Source organism: Epinephelus moara, chromosome 23 (assembly GCF_006386435.1).
Source record: "Epinephelus moara isolate mb chromosome 23, YSFRI_EMoa_1.0, whole genome shotgun sequence".
NCBI classification, from domain to species: domain Eukaryota; kingdom Metazoa; phylum Chordata; class Actinopteri; order Perciformes; family Serranidae; genus Epinephelus; species Epinephelus moara.
Window position 1 is genome coordinate 15270431 of NC_065528.1, and position 19057 is coordinate 15289487.

A 19057-nucleotide genomic window follows, 5' to 3' on the forward strand; every position below is an offset into this window, starting at 1 on the left:
AAAGTATTTTGAGTATTTTAAATACAAAATTACTCCACTCAAAAGTATTTTGTTACAAATTACATTTGCTTTTTATGGTCCTTATCAAATACAAATTACAAAATACTCAAATGTAATTGAAATACGTATTTTAAATACAAGTAATAGAAATACTGCCCATCCCAGCATCAACGGAAGGAATCATGGCCTTTACTGACCTCAGTGTTGCCTCCTCACGTCAATTTAGGAAAAGTTCAACCGTTAAGACACGCAGCAGCGGGTTGTAATGTTAAAGAGGTTTTTTAAGTAGGGTTGTTTAGGATACTTCTCCGTAGATGGTGTATTATAGTTGGCACACCCAAGTTTGGAGAAGCAGGCTGGAGTCTGACATGGAAGCTAATGTACTGCTGTGGAGGGGTCCGCAACAAAATGTATTATAGACACCTAAAAAAAAGTCCCACCTAAAAAAGTCAATGTTAATTTAAGTGTATGCTACATTGAGAGTATTGTCACTGCTTTACTTCAATGTCAGACAGTGATTTCCAATGAGAAAGTGAAGCTGTTACATTGTTCTCCTCAAAGCCAGACTCCATTGAGAAAAACAGTGATTTTACATTGCTGAACACAGGAGCTGCTGGTGTGCTACGGCCTCAAACACTTAGTCACTTTGTGTTATCGTGTGACTTTGACGTTTAAAAGGGTTAGTTCAGATTCACCAAAGTCACACAATAACACAAACTAACTAACTTATTGAAGCAGCAGTAGACCAGCAGCTCCTGTGTTTGGTGTGCTAAAATTGCTGTTTTTGTCAATTGAATCTGGTGGATTTGACCAGAGCACAGATGGCAAACTGAAGCCATTAACAGCTTTCCTGTTGGAACAGGCTGTCTGATGGGAAGGTAAAGCAGTGAAAATACTCTCAATATAGCATATAGTTAAACTGATACTGATTGTTTTTCTGGTGGGACATGTTTTTAGTTGCTGACCCCTCCACAGCAGTACATTACAGCTTTCATGTCAGACTCCAGCCTGCTTCTCCAAACTGGGGACGTGCTGACTGACATCTACTGAATCTGAATGGATGAATGTGACTCGTAGTGTACGAAGCACTTTGAGTGGTCTGAAAACTAGAAAAGGTGCTGTACCAGTGCACATCCATTTACCATTTACTGTAATACACTGACTTTGGATAAGTATCTACTGCTGCAACAAAACATATTTTTGCCTCCTAAAAAAAAAAAGTCCCACTTTATAAAAAAATCAATATCAGTTTAAGTGTATGCTATATTGAGATTATTTTTATTGCTTTACCTTTACCATCAGACGGCTTGTTTCCCATTTATGTTCTGGTCAAATCCACCAGACTTCACTGACAAAAACAATTTTAGCTTGCTGAACACAGAGCTGCTGGTCTACTATTGCTTCAATTAGTTAGTGAGTTTGTGTTATTGTAATGCCAAAGTTACACAATAACACAAACCAGCTTACTGTTTGAGGCTGTAGCAGACCACCAGCTCCTGTGTTCACTGAACACAGGAGCTGCAGATCCCAGGGGGGATCTGAAAAACACAAATTGCCCCCCCCAATTCTAAATAGCCTAAATGATTGAAATTGAACAAATGTATACAGTAGTCCTATATACTGGGAGAAAGGGAAGATGATGAGGAGAAATGGGAATCCGTGAGAGGCGAGAGATGAGAACGTGAGTGGACATAACATGCCTGAGACCCTGAAACTAGAATTAGCATTAACTAACAGCGAAGCAGTGAAGAGGAGGGTGATGGCTGGTTCCATGTACTACTGGCTGTTTAAGAGAAATAAACAGTAAAGGTAAGCATATGATTCTCTTTGTAGTGCTTTTTGAATGACTTGGTGATGAGCCTCTATGAAATTGTGAAATATGCCAGCAATCTCAAGCGCTCTGTGGGCATGATTTGCACGCGTGCAATTAAAAAAAAATCACAACTGATTGTGTCCCCCCCAAACTTGTCATCAGATCTGCACCTATGGTGTTCAGCAATGTTAAATCACTGGTTTTCTCAATGGAGTCTGGCTCTAAAGAAAACAATATAACAGCATAATTTTCCTATTGGAAATCACTGTCTGATATTGAGGTGAAGCAGTGAATTCTCTTCTTCACCTGGCCAACTGAAATCTCCTGTATGTAATACACTGTCTATGGATAAGTACCTCAAACAAATTCCACTTTAAAAAAAACTTCAACTATCTATTTTCTGCCCGTAATAATAATAACATATTTGGTTTAAATTCAATATCTCAAATTTTCAGCCTGTTGCTGTTTAACAGGTAAAATCTAAAGTTTAGATTTTTGAGTGCTAGAGTCACAAATCCGGTGAGGAACCATTTAACCGTGCGGCCCAGCAAGTAGGGGAAGGAATACGGTGACGGAACATCACAGGACACATTTCCGCCAATAACAAACCTGCTAGCTTGCTACGGCTTAAAGTCTATTTTGTGTGTTAGACATTCCAAGTGTATGAAATAATTAGGTAATGATCACCTGGGGGTGGATTAAATAGAAAACATCCAGTCTAGTATTACACAAATGCCATAATGGGCAAATGAGTATGCAGCTGGTAATAAACGTGAATCAGCAAACAAATGATTCCGGCTAGCGTTAGCCAAATGCTAACGCGGTGGTCAGCGACATGCTCCTCTAGCAAGTAGTCACGTTAGCTTGCTAACGATTTGGAGTTACTGGTAAATGGCACATCCTGAGACTGATTAGGTGTCTGGTTTGGTAGTTTGATAATCCGTTTATTAACCAAAACTTGACCTAAAGAGAGAACCACGGTTTGTTAGCCGGTTCAGATCATTTCCTGACCGGGGAAGCCTTCCGTTGACAAGATTTTTCTCCAGGTGAGCTGACATTCACACACCATCAGGCAATACTAAAATATGTTGAACACTGCAGTTTATTTATATCAACCACCTGCAACAATTTTAAACCATTCCTTAACCGTACATGTTAATGATGAGAACAGGCAGGGGCGTTTCTAGGTTGAGGACATTCAGGGCTCAGCCTGGACCTGTGTAAGGGGTCCAGGGGGCTCCTTTCTTAATGTATTTTGGCACCTTATTGACACTGAGACTACACATCTTAATCAAGCCCATTTCCCACTGAGCTCTGGCTCCAACTGGCAGCAATGGAAATACAGCATCCGGGTGCCAATTTGAGCTCCTTTACCGGTGAGATGCAATAATGCGCAACCACATAATACTGTCCGTCTCCGCCCAAGCAGCAACATTGACTGAACAAGTGACAGATATAAAAAAAGAAGTAACCACTGCAACATCTTCACTGGCCTCCATGCTGCTTTCTATTGTTTACTAATCTGTTTTCCGGCCTGTCCTTGAAGTTGAAGGTGACATTCCTTACTGCAAAGCCCTGTTCACAGCTCTAGTGGTCCTGGCAATGGGAAAGGAGTCTATCGTCTATTTTTAGTGGGTTATAGTGTGCTTAAAAAACCAGCGTACACACGCTAATTTTGGTGGAAAAAGGGGTATCACTGAACAATTGAAATGTGTACCTCAAAAAGTGTCATTTACTTTCCAGACTGATAGTGAATTATGATGTCAAAAATGTAGTAAATGTTAGTAATTATATTACTTTAGAGTAAACTGCGATCACTGAACATTTATTGACTAGAGGGGGAAAAACAGTTAAATGTAAAATGTGACTGCTGTCATGCAGATTTCATGCTTACAACATCTATTTAAATCTCACGCTTGTGTATTTTTTATTTCATTATCCCTACAGATCAGTTGACACTGCAGATTTGCAAAATGAAGATGTTCTCAGTGTCTCACAAGACGGTCTTCGTGGTGGACCACTGTCCCTACATGGCAGAGTCGAGTCGTCAGCAGGTGGAGTGTGATGTGCTGACAAAGAGTCGAGCTCAAGGGGTTATTCCTCTGGCCCCCGTGTCCAAGTCCCTGTGGACCTGTGCTGTGGAGTGCTCCATGGAGTACTGCCGGATCCTCTACGATGTCTATCCCCTGCACAAACTGGTAAACTTCTTGGTTTTTGTTTTCAGCCTGGGCTGGAATGATTTAGGTCAGACTGGTTTCACCTGAGTGATGTCACTAAACAAGTGTGAAATTGTCGACACAGACACTTGAGGTCAGTTAGCAGAAACCTAATGTATCATGTGCTGAGGAGGTTTTAATCAAAGTGGTTACATTAACATTTTCTGCCACCTCTTTATTTTACAGATTAATTACATCGTGAGTGATTCAGAGTTCCACATCTTGAATAGCTGGAGGCAGGAAGACCAGAGCACTCACGAGGTAATCCACTCCACACAAAAATTCACTCTCACTGTAACAATTGTAACTTTAACCCCAGTACAGTGCGGCATGTCCTTCAGTGACTCTCACTGCAATTTACTGTATTTTCTGCTTTAATTTGCCACATTTTGGAGAAGTGCAGCATTTCTAAAAAACATCAGTAACCACACGCTTGCACAAGTTTTCTTCAGAATTGGATTTGAACTGTGACGATGCCATTTCTCCTCCTCTCTGGCAGCTCATGTCAGCTCTGGCGGCTGTTGGGCCACCCAACCCACGCGAGGACCCTGAGTGTTGCAGCATCCTGCACGGGCTTGTTGCCGCGGTGGAGTCGTTATGCAAGATCACAGAGTTGCAGCACGAGAGGCGCACCACTCTGATGGACACGGCTGAGAGAGTCGCCAACAGGGGTCGAATTATCTGCCTAACAAATGCGAAAAGGTAAACATTCATTAACATGGCGGAAAAACAGCTGCCGTCGGCTCAGCGACTCTGTATTATCACTTTATTGTACTTGTATGTTTTCATGTATGCTCTTATTTTACGGTCATCATTTACCCTATTAATTTTATAAAACAAGCTTTTGGTGTGTGTTATATCATTTTAGACTCTGCTAACACACTCCTCTTTTTGTGTTTGATCACACAGTGACACTCATGTGCGCATGTTGGAAGACTGCATCCAAGAAACTATTTTAGAACAAAACAAGCTGGCGGCAGGCTCAGACAGGTCAGTTCCAGATGAATGATATTTATTGTTTGATTGATGGATTAAATATGGCTGAAATACAGTGTAAATAATTCCCTCATACATATGTGACACCACAGTGTCACAGCAGCAATTCCTCACTTGTGGGAAGTTGATGAATGACTGGTAGATTTGTTCTGTTATTTCCACCTCATTGTTGCGTGTTTCAGGCTGATGGCCATCCAGCAGTGTGACCTGGTTCTAGTTCACATCCACCCGCAGGGCGAGGACACGCTGGTGTCTGACCGACCGAAAAAAGAGGTAGGTGCTCATAAGGAAGACTGATATGTGGGGTTGATTTTTGGAGCCAGAAGTGACCATATTTGGAGGAGAGGGTGGAGATGGTTTAGAGGAAGAGTAGAGGGTGCAGGATGCAGGACATGATGCTAATTACACCGCAGTTCCATTGCCGGTTCATAATTTGGTCATGAACAGCAGAGCCTCTTGCCGTTCCTTGAGTTTGTCTGACAATTTCAGCGTTGACCCTTACCAACAGAAGTTCCCAAATCTTGTCGTCTTTCCAGTTAGATATATTTGTTGCAGTCTTTGTGTAAATGACTCTTCTTCTTCACCTGCAGATGTTTGTTTTCTTCTGGTTTTCCACAGGCCTCATGATAGAAGTGTTATCCACATGCTCACCAATGTCCGATCCAACCAGTTGTTTAGTGGTAGTTAATGATGTAGGTGTACTACTAGGTTAATGGGTGGGTTACTAAGGAGGAAATGGGCGTACTCTCCTATATATTCCAATGGCTTTTTGGCTAAAAGGTGGATATACTGGAAGATAGGTGCAGATAAAGAGGTGGGTCTACCCCACATACCTGGGTATACCCTCCAGAACATTTGCGTTCTCACTTACAGCTCCTCCGGATAATGTCTAGACAATTCCAGGTCTGCATTGCATGTGTGAAAGGGGCTGTAGACTGCGATGATGTCACTCAAAGTGGCCATGTCCTTATTAATATGTAAACAGGTAAGTTATATAAAAATTCACCCCCAAGTGGCCATTAAAGGAACTGCGGTTTATGGCACTTCCTAGTTGGCTTCATTTTTCAGCCCCGGTCGTTGCCACATGGTGAAAACATGAAACCTAATGCTGGGTTTAACACCACACCACATCTAATAGCACCACATCACAGCTGTTAGTTCTCACTGCATCCTTCTCTCTTCTCGCCTCAGATCTCCCCTCTGCTCACCAGCGAGGTTCACAGCGTTCGTGCGGGGCGGCACCTGGCCACCAAACTCAACATTCTGGTTCAGCAGCACTTTGACTTGGCCTCCACCACCATAACAAACATCCCCATGAAGGTAAGAGGCTCCTTACCCTCCGTCTGCCCTTGCACATGCCTTGCCAAACTTAAACTCACATAAATATATCTATTTTTCTTTTGTTAGTACAAAAATGTTGTCATGTCCAGAATGCAGTGAACCATCCCCTCTTTTTACTTGTTTCTTTTTTTATTTTCCTTGCTCTCTCACAGCCTTCACGTTATTTTTTTGCTTGCTTAATCTTTATGTATGAGCCCTTCCTCACTGTTTAATTACCCATGAGACTTTACATCTTTTTGTTTATCTCATCTGCATGTTGATTTGACTGTGAATCTGCTGCTGGTTTCATGCTGTATTTTCTGTTTTGCTAGCCCACATTAAATGTTTGCGACCAGGTTAGTACTCTTATCACACACACATCAAAGTGAGGAAGGGTGAGAGCTTACACCACATAGTGTCCAGTGTATGTTTGGAGCTCTGATGCTGCAACAGACCTACAGTGTCATTAATTTGTTTTGATGTGACAGTTGGTCTAAAGATTTGCCGGTGAGGCTCCAGTGATGGACAGGCAACTCTGGTCTCATGTGGACACCTAGGGGATGCAGAGTTTGGGCTCTTCACACCTGAAATTAACTTTGTTTTGAATTAAATAATGGTTTAACTTCACTGACTCACCATTTGATTTAAAAGAATTCAAATTGTTGTGGCAAATGAACATTTTTTTGTCTGTTGTGACAGTTTTTAGCTGTTTTTATGTCCAAATATTTTTGACCAGCGTTGCCTCTTCTGAGTTATTTAACACTGTCAGTGTCTGTCAGGTGTTTACACCTTAAAAGTTGTCCAAACTTTCCCCTGGTCTCTGTTTCCCCATCAGTTCCCACTCATTTTCCCCTTTAGTGTCTTGGTGTGGTCCATTGTGCTGTCTGGAGAACTAGTCCTTTAAACCTGACCTTTAAATGTTTAAACATGGTTCCACCCTTAGTTGTACTAAAACTGATTTTTCTAGTCGTAGAAAGTCGTCAAATTCAAAGTTTGTTTTTAGATCAGCAGCTGCCAGGCCCCATTTTTGAGCTTGTGCCCAAACTATCTGTAATGGGTTTGTAAGATCAGGAGTCCATGATATATGTGTCACCTCGGTATTAGAATTTAAGGATATTTGCGTTAAACACAAGTCTCTGATGGGACTAGAAGAAAAACATTCATAAGTCACCCAGAGAGCTTTTTTCTTTTACTTTGTTCATTATCATTTCCCCAGTGGAACATGAAATCAGCAGTGTTAATGTGTGTTTGTGCTTTTGTGTGTGTGTGTGTGTGTGTGTGTGTATTAGTTTGCACATTTAAAGAGCTGACCTCATGCTGACCTGTGTGTGTTGTTGTCTCTGCGGATGGACAGGAAGAGCAGCACGCCAACACATCGGCCAACTATGACGTGGAGCTCCTGCATCACAGAGACGCTCACCTGGAGTTCTTTAAAAGCGGTGAGTAAAAAAAAAGAAAGAAATCCACATTTGAGTTGCATACGAGGCAACAATCCTCAAACTAAATTTAACTGTGCTCAAAGTAGTTTTTATTGTTTACATTATGAGCAAATGTTGGGAAATCAGATCCTTTATGACATCCTTGATGCTTATATGTATGCTTAAAGGAACACTTCACCCACAACATGACCATTTGTAAATCTGTCATACCGTGTTACCTTGAGTTTGTAAAGACTGCTCCACTGAAAAACTGCGAATTATTGATTGATTGGGGACCACGTTTAACAACATCATGTATTTAAGGTAACACAGCATGACTAATTAATACACAAATGGTCATTAAGGGGGGGGCGAGGTATTCCTTTAATGTTTTTGTAAAGCCTTTAATTCATCATCAGAAATTAACAATACATATCTCACCTTTGTGTCGTGCAGGAGACTTGCACATGGCCGGCACCAGCACTCGAGAAAATGGACTCAAAGAGACGATCACACTGAAATGGTGCACTCCACGCACCAACAGCGTCGGTGAGCACAATTTGCTGAATTTCTTATTTTACAGTTTTTATTTATTTTGAAAAGTTTTAAGCTTGACAGTTGAAATGAAATGAAAAACGCTTTTTAACCCCTTGAGATTACGTCCCTCGTCATGTTGTGCACCTATTTAACAATTTCTGCACCCCCACCCAAAACAGAACATGCACTTATGTAAGCAAATACCAGTAAACTGCCTCAGTAACTACATGGAGCATACAGTGGGCTCCGTTTCACCCTGATGGTTACTGCTATCCTGTCAGCGTACACCATCAGGTCTCTCCATGTCTGTTATGACATGCCTACTTTTTAGTGATCAAATCAGATTTCTTTCGGCGTTACATTCCACCTGTCTGTCCCGTTTCACTCGGAAATATGTCGCAATACTGAAGCTAGGTACTCCAGAAATATTGTTTTATCTGGACTTTAAACAGAATTCAGAAGAAAATAATTCCCTCTTTGCCCCTCTGGGTGTTATATTTTTGAAACTGTTACCTAAGTCATTATCGATTCTGCTTTACACTGCGATTCCCTTATTGATTCCTGATCACTTTTCTCTGTGGTAAAGAACAGCGTCAATTCAACTGTTTTATTATCTCTGCACACAGTGTAGAAACAGAGTAGAAGAAAGGCAAGTGACTCGTGTACAAAAGCTTCACTGTTCAACTGTTAAGCCTGCCTGTTACTACAACACAGAATATTTACCCTGGGTAACAGACATCCTGCTCGGTTAGGAAGCAGTGGCGCTCGTGTGCAGTGTCACATACATAGCATTCCAGGAATTCAAGCCCTTGTTGCTTAGAAACATGTTGCAGCATATTGTTGGTGTTTCCCTCTTTACTTGATTTCATTTTAGAGACATTACAGGCAGAGATGTTGTCGTCTTTCTTCGTAAAACAAAGCCACGCTTCGGCCCGTTACTCCCACTCTGCAGTGGCTCCTTGTTGTTGGAGATTTCCAGCAGCGTAGTAGCATGACTTTGACGTCATCGTTTTGCAATGTGCAGACATGCTGGCATTGATGAAAGGAACTGATAAGCTCGGAGGATTATGTTTCTTATGGTTTGGTCTATTTCGAACTGGTTCTCATGCAGAAATGGTTCTAAATTTATGAAAAGACATTCAGCATTAGCCCTTCAGACATTTGTAGACAACCATTCACACTCACATTCACACCTACGGACAATTTAGAGTCACCAATTAACCTGCATGTCTTTGGACTGTGGGAGGAGGCCGGAGCAGCTGGAGAAAACCCACGCTGACACAGGGAGAACATGCAAACTCCCCCCAGAGACCCTGTTGCTGTGAGGCGACGATGCTAACCACTGCACTGCCATGCTGCCATGGCACTAGCGTTATTCATGGCAGCACTGCCACACCCATGATTTGAGATGTCTGATTTAGTTGCATCTATTTGTGTGTTTATATTTCCCCACCAGAGCTGCATTACTGTACAGGAGCCTATCGCATCTCCCCCACAGACGTAAACAGTCGTCCCTCATCATGTTTAACAAACTTTCTCCTCAACGGTAAGCTGGATAAACCCTCTTCTCAGTTATATAGTCTCTTAACTGACTGTAGCCTGTGCATTTACTTGTGACCACCAATGTTTCCTTCACCTGAGTTGACCTGCAGACTAACTGTTGACGACTTCTCTTAATTGACCACAGGTCGATCGGTGCTGCTGGAGCAGCCGAGGAAGTCGGGGTCCAAGGTCATCAGCCACATGCTCAGCAGCCACGGAGGTGAGATCTTCCTGCACGTGCTCAACAGCAACCGCTCCATCCTGGAGGACCCGCCCTCCATCAGCGAGGGCTGTGGAGGCCGAGTGACAGACTACCGCATCACTGTACGTTCAGCCCACACCAGCTGTATGAGAGTACAGTAATAATAATCTGCAAATAGTAACTGTTATTTTTTCCCTCTGTTTTTAGGATTTTGGTGAATTCATGAGGGAGAACCGGCTCACTCCTGTTCCAGAGTCTTCCCATGATCCCTCGGGGAAGCTACCAGCTGAGAGGGCCAAAGCTCAGCTGGAACGCCACACGCGATACTGGCCGATGATCATCTCCCAGACCACCATTTTCAACATGCAGGCAGTGAGCAGAGATACTGTGGTTCTAGATTTCACTCTTATTCACTTCTGTCATCAAAGTGAAGCTTATGCCACGCCCCAAAATATTTGGCTCGTTGTTTCCTGATAAAATCTGCACATAAAAGATAATCTCCCCATTGGGTATGCTGTGTTTTTGTTGGCCCACGTCATCATCCTTCATTGCTGTGTGTGTGTAACTTCCTGTTTTCCTTCACCAGGTGGTTCCTTTAGCTAACCTGATAGTGAAAGAGACTTTATCTGAGGAGGACGTCTTGACCTGCCAGAAGACAGTCTACAACCTGGTAGACATGGAGAGGAAAAACGACCCGCTCCCTATTTCCACCGTGGGATCCCGAGGCAAAGGCCCCAAGAGGTATTCATCCCAAAAATAAACACCACAGTTCATGTAAGCAAACAGTATAGGCACTAATGTTTCTGCACTGCTGACATTCCCAGAGATGAGCAGTATCGTATCATGTGGAACGAGCTGGAGACATTAGTGAAGACTCACGCCGGAGCCACAGACAGACACCAGCGGGTACTGGACTGCATCGTCGCCTGCCGCAGCAAACCCCCCGAGGAGGAGGAGAGGAAGAAGAGAGGGAGGAAGAGGGAGGAGAGGGAAGACAGAGTGGAGAAAAATGGCAGCAAGGACGCAGAGGACAAAAGCTGGCAGGAGTCGGAGAGGTCAGAATCTTTACCATGGCTTTTGGATGGGATCTGTCGCTCAAGTTTCTATTTTCTCACGCTGCACTGTTTTTGTTTTCAACCTGAAGACTAAAGGGTCTGCTGGATAAAGAAGAGCCGGAGTCGGAGGTGATCAAAGATTCCCCGGACTCTCCGGAGCCGCTCAACAAGAAGCCGCGGCTGCTCACGGAGGAGGTTCAGCCTCAGGAGAGAGCGAAAGGTACCAACCTTTACCATACTTTTTCTGCTTAGAATTAAAACCACCTCAAGAAATCATCGACAAACCGACCAGATAAGTAGCAGACAAGCACATAATTATCTGTAGATGAGCCTGCACCAATGAGAGCTCCAGTCAAAGTAGGAAGTCGGAATTTCCCAGCTGAAATTGCACAGTGCCAAACGTACACTTAAAACATGGCTGTCTGTGACAAACTGATGTTTCTTTGGCAAGAGAGAGCACAGTTGACCTCTCAGCAGCGCAGCCTCCTGGCATATATAAACAGAACAGAGGCATTTTTTATGTCCTAAAGAGATTGTTTACTGGAACACAGCTCCCAAATATCATTGGACACACATTTTTACATCAATTTACAGGCAGAACAGGATTTACTACATGATAGTGTTTGATAAAATAGAGGCATATATACTTTACGTTGCCTTTTACAATGTGCACTTATTGATTTATCGATTTGATTTAGTGTATCACTTCCTGTCCTGCATCTGAATTTCAGTGCTGAGTTGTCTTGAACGCAGCATTATTCCTGCCAATGCCAGCTGATGACATCATTTGAGTATGTGTGTTTTTATCTGTGGTTTTGTCTCGCTGTTGCCGCAGGTCCTGTCTCGCTCCTCACCATGTGGAGCAATCGCATCACTGCAGCCAATTCCAGGAAGCACCAAGAGTTTGTTGGAAGAGCGAGCTCCGTCAACGACAAGTTTGAGTTGTACCAGCACCTCAAAGACGAGAATGGGTGTGTGTGAAATATCAGTCATGTGTCACTTTATGGGCGTAACATTCCCCTTCATATTAAATGTGTCCAAATTGCCTGATATATCTGACTTTACGTTTTCCTATACTGACAGGATGGACGTTCACGAAAACGGAAAGGCCTCCAGATGATGTTTTTTCCACGGATCCACTGCTTCACCCCTGCCAAGGATGAGATTTTGGACCACTGTGTTTTTTCAGACTTGGATATTACCTTACACCCCTGAACAAGGACATCAGATAAAATAGACAGTGAACTCTTAACGAGGAATTTATAAATTTTTTTACTCATGGTTTTGTAGATATGCTGTGTAACAAAATAAAAGCCGTCAATAGAGAACGTTGCTGTTGAATGTGGAAGTGATGCATTTTGTTGTCTTGTGTCATTAAAGGGATACTTGGACGATTTTAAACCAGCTTTGTATCAGAACGCTGCGGTAAACTTCCCTCTATCTCGCCAGAGCCCAGATCTCCCTGTTCATCTCCCAGCTCATATCAAATGCGGTGGATTTTCGCTGGCTCTAGAGCTGCTGCTTTAACTACAGATTGTACTTTGGCATTAAGACACAAACAGTATGAAGCAAATCAAGAGAGAGATCTTCCCCTCTCCCTCTTAAACCTTAAACAAACAGTAACACTACGCAGTGTGATAAAATATAAAACCAAGAATCTGTTACTGTATTGCATATTTCACACTTAAAATGTCTTCAGCAACCTATTTTAGTGTACTGTTTGGCTGTAATGCGAGAATTTGTTAACAGGAAGTGCCTTTCCGTTTCCTGTAAACGGAGGCTGAGAAAACAACTCAAACAGTAAAACTAGGCAGTGCTGATCAAATATAAACCAACACTCATATTTTAGTGTACTGTTTAAGTGTAATATGAGATTTTTTTTTGTTACCAGCGAGCCACCATATTGTTTCTGGACAGGAAACTCACACTATCTGTGCGTTCCAATACCCACACTACCATACTATATAGTATACCAGAGAGAGATTTAGTATGTCCCAATACATAGTATGTCAAATGCAGTATGCCAAAAATACCAGGATGTTCTACGACCTACGACACTTCTGGCAATTCTGACCCACAATCATCATCGACTGAGCTGCAGACAGCTGACAGTAGTCTCAATGACGGATAACAGCGCATACAAGTAACTAATGACCAGTCAAATGGTAACAATCGGAATATTAATTGTTAAAGTAAACAAAAAAAATGTTTAAATATCACGAACAAAAGGACATAACTATAAAAATAGCAATGACAAAAAACTGCAGATGTAATTTCACTGTTGCAAATATATGTTAGAATCTACAATCTGTGCTGTTATAACTTTAAAGTTAAACTATAAAGTTGATCTCAGTCTTCAGTGAACTTGGTAAGGGCGTTTGTTTATCTCCAAGGTAACAGATATAAAAGCAAGAGGGTCAAAGTTCAGGGCGTAACATTGTGAGACAGTAGTATGCAACAGTACATACTTTTTAAGGGCAGCTGCAGTACCTACTGCAAGTAAAAAGAAAAAGTACATAACCCACCAGCGCTACCATTTATTGGTCCGGTGCTTTTTGAGCAAAAGCGAATGCCACAGCCCTTTTCCTCTGTTTTCTCTGGTCATATAGCACCAGTTCCAGAATTATTTGCATCTTTCTTCTGCACAGACAGGACAGTTTTATGAACAGACATCTTTCGAGCAGTGAAATACCTCTTAACTTGTAGTAGGACAAAAAAAGAACCTTCAAAGTTGAAAGAGAGCTTAATTTTTCCATATGAATTATACATCCATTGCACCTGTGTTAAATTAGAATTATTGCTGTGCTCTTTCAAAACAATAAGATCTAATTGATCTAAGTCAAAAAAGCTGACAAGTTCTTGTAATTGGGAAACACTGCAGAATGACTGACTAACAGGTGTACACGTAAACAGTTGCAGCAGTTTTTAATCATTTACACATAAAACTGCCCTGATGGTCCCTGAGAACATTTTAGGAACTGAGTTTAATGCAAAGCATAATGTCAAGGGGGAACGGTGTACATGCATGTTCAAAATGTTTACATAGACTCTTTTGTTTCGATGTTAGATATTCGAAAATTCATATCGCGGAGGGCGAGGCTGTAACGCCTTGTCAGCTGTTTTACCTTCTTGCTCACGTGTTGATGGGAATCGAACCTCATCGCCTTGTGAAAGGCTGATCCACAGTCTGAGCGGTGGTGGAGGCAGTTCAGGTTGGAATATCGGAGGCCGCCTCGGTCTTATGGCTCTCAGATCCCTGCGTTGAACTGAGAGCACTCTGCTTGCAGGCCAAATGGCGACCGTTCTTGACCTCCCGCAACCTTTGCAGAAATAAAGGACTGTGGCAACGAGGAGGACGATAAGAATGAGAATACAGACAACGAGGAGGGCTGTAAACATGCCGGCCATCCATTGATAGCGGGTTGTTTGATGTGAGGTGGTGGTGATAGTTGGAGATGTAGAGACGCAGGTACTGGAGTTGGGACTGAGGGAAGTGTTGGTGCCTGAATTTGAAGTCAGGGTAGTGTGGATAGCAGGGGTAGATCCTTCAAATATGGGAGTAGAAGTAGTGGTGAAGCAGTCTCGTCTAAAGCTCACAGGCCCAACTTTAGTGACAGGGAACTCTGGGAGCATTGCCTCTCTGAACGCAGGGTTGACTGACCCATCTGCAGATCTCATAGCCAGCCACATGTTCCGTATTTGATCAACACGGCACCGTGTAACTCTACTCTGACCCATGCCACACAGGCTGTAGTTGTACCAGGACACCACAGTGGACCCAGGCCTCATGGAAACAACAGAGAGGTGGTGGCTGCTCGAGCTGTTGAAGAAGCGGGACAGTTTTCTCAGCAGTAGTTCCACCCTGCGGCGCTGACGGAGAACCGAGTGAAGGCTGCGTTGGGCTGTCAGAGTGAAAATGTGACAGGGGTCGACGGCACTACGACGGAGATCAAGGGTCAGAGGAAGCCAGGTGCTTAGGCCCTGTCTGTCCTGGGCGCCCAGGAGGAGGTGCTGAGGAGCAAACTGCAGGTCCACCTCCAGTGGAACACCATGGAGCTCCAGACCGTCCAGTGCCAACCAGGTGCCAACACTGATAGGAGGCCCATCAATCAACCTCATCTCCAGGGAGAGAGCGTCTGCAGCACCATCCTCTGGGTCATGGAAGGTTTTAGGTGGGATTGAGTAGTGGAAGGGGAAACCAACAGTGGCCATCAACACTGGAACAGACTGCAACACTGTAGGTGGGTGATTCATGACGCCTGAAATATAAAATATAACAATTTTTATGGTTACATAGTGTGATAAGAAAATGGCTGTAGTTTTCAGAAAATCAAAAATTTCAAAGTTATATCGTTAGATATTTGCCCAAAGTACTGTATGTCTGTACCAGATTTAAAAATTTTAAACCACTCAGAGCAAATGTTGTGGTGCTTTTCCTTATCATGCTTAATATAATCTCTGGGCACATGTGGGTATTTATGCCTGCACGTATTCACAGTAAGTTATGGCACCCTTGATGGTACTTACTTGAGATGGAAGGTGAGGAAGGTGTTGTCAGGACTGAGCTCTCTCTTCTATATGAGGAAAGACCTACAGCCTTTGATGATGTTAACAATGCGGTTGACGTCCCATAAAATCGCCACAAAGACGTGCTCAGAATCTGCTGAGTGGGACGTCCTTTTGTAGCAGATGATTGGCAGATGAATAAGGAGTTCTCTAAACTGACATAGTTGTCACTGAGGCCAGTTGTGTCCAGTGCTGGTGATGTGATTACTGAGAAGCCAGTGCCCTCTAGAGCAGGAAGAGCCTCTGAGATGTCCAGTTGTGGAGTAGCTGTTAGTTGGTTTGTTTCTATAGTGGCAGACAAATGCAACAGCGAAGACATAAGTGCATTTGACTCAGTTTGTTCCATTAAAATATCCTCTGAGGGAAGCGGATGCATTGACAGGTATTCCCTGGACGTCTTGGTCGAAAAGAATCGTCTGCTTGAGTCAAACATTAAAACCTGTGATGGGAAATCAGTCCAGAGCTTCTCATCTTGTGAATTACTGTCCACAACGTGCTCCACTGTGTTCTCAACATAGGTACTTTTGATATGGGTGATACAACCACTCACATACACATGATCCTGCATCACAGATTGACCACATACTGGGAATGAAGGATCAAGATTTTGCATTTGATGAATGAAGGATGTAGTGTACAGCTCCTGAACAGTAGAGGGAGCAGTTGGATCAAACTCAGACACTTGTCGAGCGCTCTCAGATACTGAAATTGGAAGTGGATAGGTCACACCTGGGCCTGCTGCTGTATTTAAATACATGCTTGTAGTCATCCCAATGACTAAGGATATGTGGTGAAACGTATCAATTTGGTGAGACTCCCCAAGCAGCAGTGTTTGGAGTGTTTGTCGCACTGATTGCACACTCTCACGAGCTGACTCGACAGATGGTTCTTTAAAAGGTTGATCTTTGAACATAGATAATGGGACAGAAAGGGTTTTAATTAAAAGAGGGCTCATTTGAGGAGCCTGGGATGTATATATTGGCTGCAGGGACATCGAGGAAATGTCTGAGCATAATGTCTGCATTAGTGGATTTAGATCAACATATAAGTCTGCGCCTAATTGTAACTGTAAGTCTGTAACAACTGGGCTTTCAATGTTACTTTGCAAATAGGAGATGCGAATATCAGGTGGCAAAGATTTGGAAAACGCCAGCAGCTGTGGTGTCGTAGATGATGAGGCAAGTTTGAGAGAATCTCCTGGATATGTTGGATTTATAATAATGGGTGTGTCCAGTTGCCCACTAGAAAAGCCAAGCTCCGAAGGTAAAGCTGGTGTCAGTGTTGTCACTGGGGACTCAAACAAGGACGTTGAGAGAGAAGACTCCAGTTCAGTTTTTCCAGACAGTGTTGGCTGACCCGATGATGTGGCTGATGACACATCCTGAGTTGTTACATTTAACTGAGACATTATATCCTGATTCAGAACTGAGGACAGATGTTTGACTGTATCGGAGTGCTGAGTTCTTGATAAACGCTCAGTCATTAAATATGAGGTCGGTGACACATCTGGAAACAGCCGTGTAGATGGTATTTTGTTTGATGGTGGTTGTGAGTGTTTTGTCTTTAATCTGGAGTTCAGTAGCGAGGCATCAGTATAATTCTCCGTTGGAGGTGGATGAGAAACAGATGGGAGGTTATAAAGTAATGGTTTGGCAGCGTGAAGGTCTTTGATAGGTCCTTGATTAGAGACAATGTGACCTATAAGAGAGACAATACAACAATTCAGTACAATGGAAAATGTGAGTTCCATGAATGCAATAAATGTCAGAAATCATCAGTTTTGTCCATTCATTCATCCAGTCATCTTTTTACTAGCCCCTTTTACACTGCCTTTTCAAGGCAGGTTGGCAGTCAAGGTACAAGCACAGAATTGGGGGAGTTGTCTCGCCTTTACACTGGAATCGGATGTAGTAACAGCACCGAAATGATGTCTGCATTAATGGGACAGCCAGCAGGACAGCATGGCTGTTATATTTTGATGACGTGTTATGCTTGCAACCCACCGCAGGAGATTTTAAAGTAGATACGTAAAAGGAACTTCCGTCAACATATGGAGTAGCTGCATGTGTGGTAGCCTCCACTCAAGATAATTTCAGTTAATACATTCAATCACCCTAAGGCTGTAGCGCATTGTTATCTGTGTGGCTGATGTTTAGGGGTTCACGTCTGGGTTTTGATGAGGCCAAAGACATGGTCTGGTAAAGGCAATTACACTGAGAAAGAACTGAGCAAACATTCAAATGGAGCTGCACCTGACGAGCACATGGCTGAACCTGCTACACAACCAACAATCCAGTGAATTTGGATGCAGCTGTTTTTGCAACCCCCGCTATCTGGGATATTAGGTGCTATATCCTCCTGAGACCTGAACTTTTGTTTGGTATGTATTTTTAATTTCTCCTAGCTATTTGGGATCAGTAGGACCTGATAAGTATAAAAAACCGAAATATTGTCAATGTTAATTAAGTCCCAACGTCATCAAATGAGTACTTCCTAATTAACAGCGTCTTATCGTGTTACTGTGGCTAAAATTTGTCAAATTTGTTGCCATATCAAACCACAAACAAAAATCATAGATAAACAAGCTTCAGTTTTTGTCGGGATCGGCTGCAGACTGACTTGGCAGAGATGGCTGCCATCTTGTTTGTATATGGATTAGTGTATTGTGCTCTTACTACCACTAGATGGCACATAAAAGTGTCCACGAACGAGGACAACAGGTCTAAGTCAAGTAGAATGAAGTGTAAGGTGCAGTAAACCCAAAATGTGATGTCCTCATATGAGGACACAGGGTCTCAGGTGGAAAGAAAATCAAGGTGTGGAGGTGAGGAAGTTAATCGAAGAGACCAGGCTCCATTACTACCTGATTGGACTCCCTTTCTCTTGTACAAAGGGAACAGTCATTGGTGACAGAGCAGGATGATACCTGCCTGGATGCACTAGAGAGTAGAGCTTAGATTCTCTGCCTGAGCCCGGCCGACCCGGCTGCGGGCCCAAGCCGGGTCGGGCTTTTTAAAGCTATGATTTGATAATGTTATAGGCTATGTACTGTAGCAACCCTGCAGTAAATGTTCTGTTATAATGTCAATGTTCCATGAGTTAATGGCATGTTTGGGATTGAATGAGGTGCGGGGTGCGAGTTAGAGCCCTGCGCGGGACTGTTTTCTTCATCCCGCTCCTGCCCGCTCCCGCTGAATTTCTGACCATTACCGCCCGCAACCGCAACGTGTGTGTTACACTCCCGCCCGCACCCACAAAACTCTGAGAATTTATCCCCACACAATAATAGAGATCGATGATTTTGTGTCTTCTCCCGTCCCGCAGGAGAAAACACGTCATTTTATAGGCTATTAATAAAGAGATTCATGGGGTTGTTTGTTTCGTTTCCCTGG

The 19057-nt window shown here is 43.0% G+C and overlaps 2 protein-coding genes across 3 annotated transcripts in view; one reads left to right on the plus strand and one right to left on the minus strand.

Annotated features, from left to right (window-relative positions):
* The first annotated feature begins 2397 nt into the window (after positions 1-2397).
* Positions 2398-12425, plus strand: ints13 (integrator complex subunit 13). Of its 2 annotated transcripts, none has more exons than XM_050036673.1 (17): positions 2398-2859; positions 3761-4011; positions 4216-4290; positions 4529-4731; positions 4939-5019; positions 5208-5298; positions 6217-6345; positions 7700-7784; positions 8220-8312; positions 9757-9846; positions 9988-10166; positions 10252-10416; positions 10631-10785; positions 10869-11099; positions 11189-11319; positions 11935-12070; positions 12183-12425. In XM_050036673.1, the coding sequence occupies exons 2-17, from the start codon at positions 3787-3789 to the stop codon at positions 12217-12219; spliced, it is 2106 nt and encodes a 701-aa protein (XP_049892630.1). In that variant the 5' UTR covers positions 2398-2859; positions 3761-3786; the 3' UTR covers positions 12220-12425. The 2 variants fall into 2 exon arrangements, with proteins under 2 accessions (XP_049892630.1, XP_049892629.1); XM_050036672.1 differs by lacking the exon at positions 2398-2859 and adding an exon at positions 2926-3189.
* Positions 12426-13892: 1467 nt separating this feature from the next.
* LOC126385259 (serine-rich adhesin for platelets-like) overlaps positions 13893-19057 on the minus strand; it is a 14422-nt gene continuing 9257 nt past the window's right edge. Inside the window, exons 2-3 of the mRNA XM_050036869.1 lie at positions 15627-17363; positions 13893-15358 (exon numbers count right to left, since the gene is read on the minus strand). Of these exons, the coding sequence (XP_049892826.1) occupies positions 14163-15358; positions 15627-17363 (2933 nt within the window). The 3' untranslated portion in view covers positions 13893-14162. The remainder of the gene's footprint in view (positions 15359-15626; positions 17364-19057) is intronic.

Excerpts from the sequence above, each read along its gene's own strand:
- ints13 (XM_050036672.1), top strand. The coding sequence starts at position 3,147 with ATGGAAATACAGCATCCGGGTGCCAATTTGAGCTCCTTTACCG. Across the intron at positions 3,190-3,760 it reads CAATTTGAGCTCCTTTACCG|ATCAGTTGACACTGCAGATT; the intron begins GTGAGATGCAAT and ends TTATCCCTACAG. Across the intron at positions 10,417-10,630 it reads CCATTTTCAACATGCAGGCA|GTGGTTCCTTTAGCTAACCT; the intron begins GTGAGCAGAGAT and ends TTCCTTCACCAG.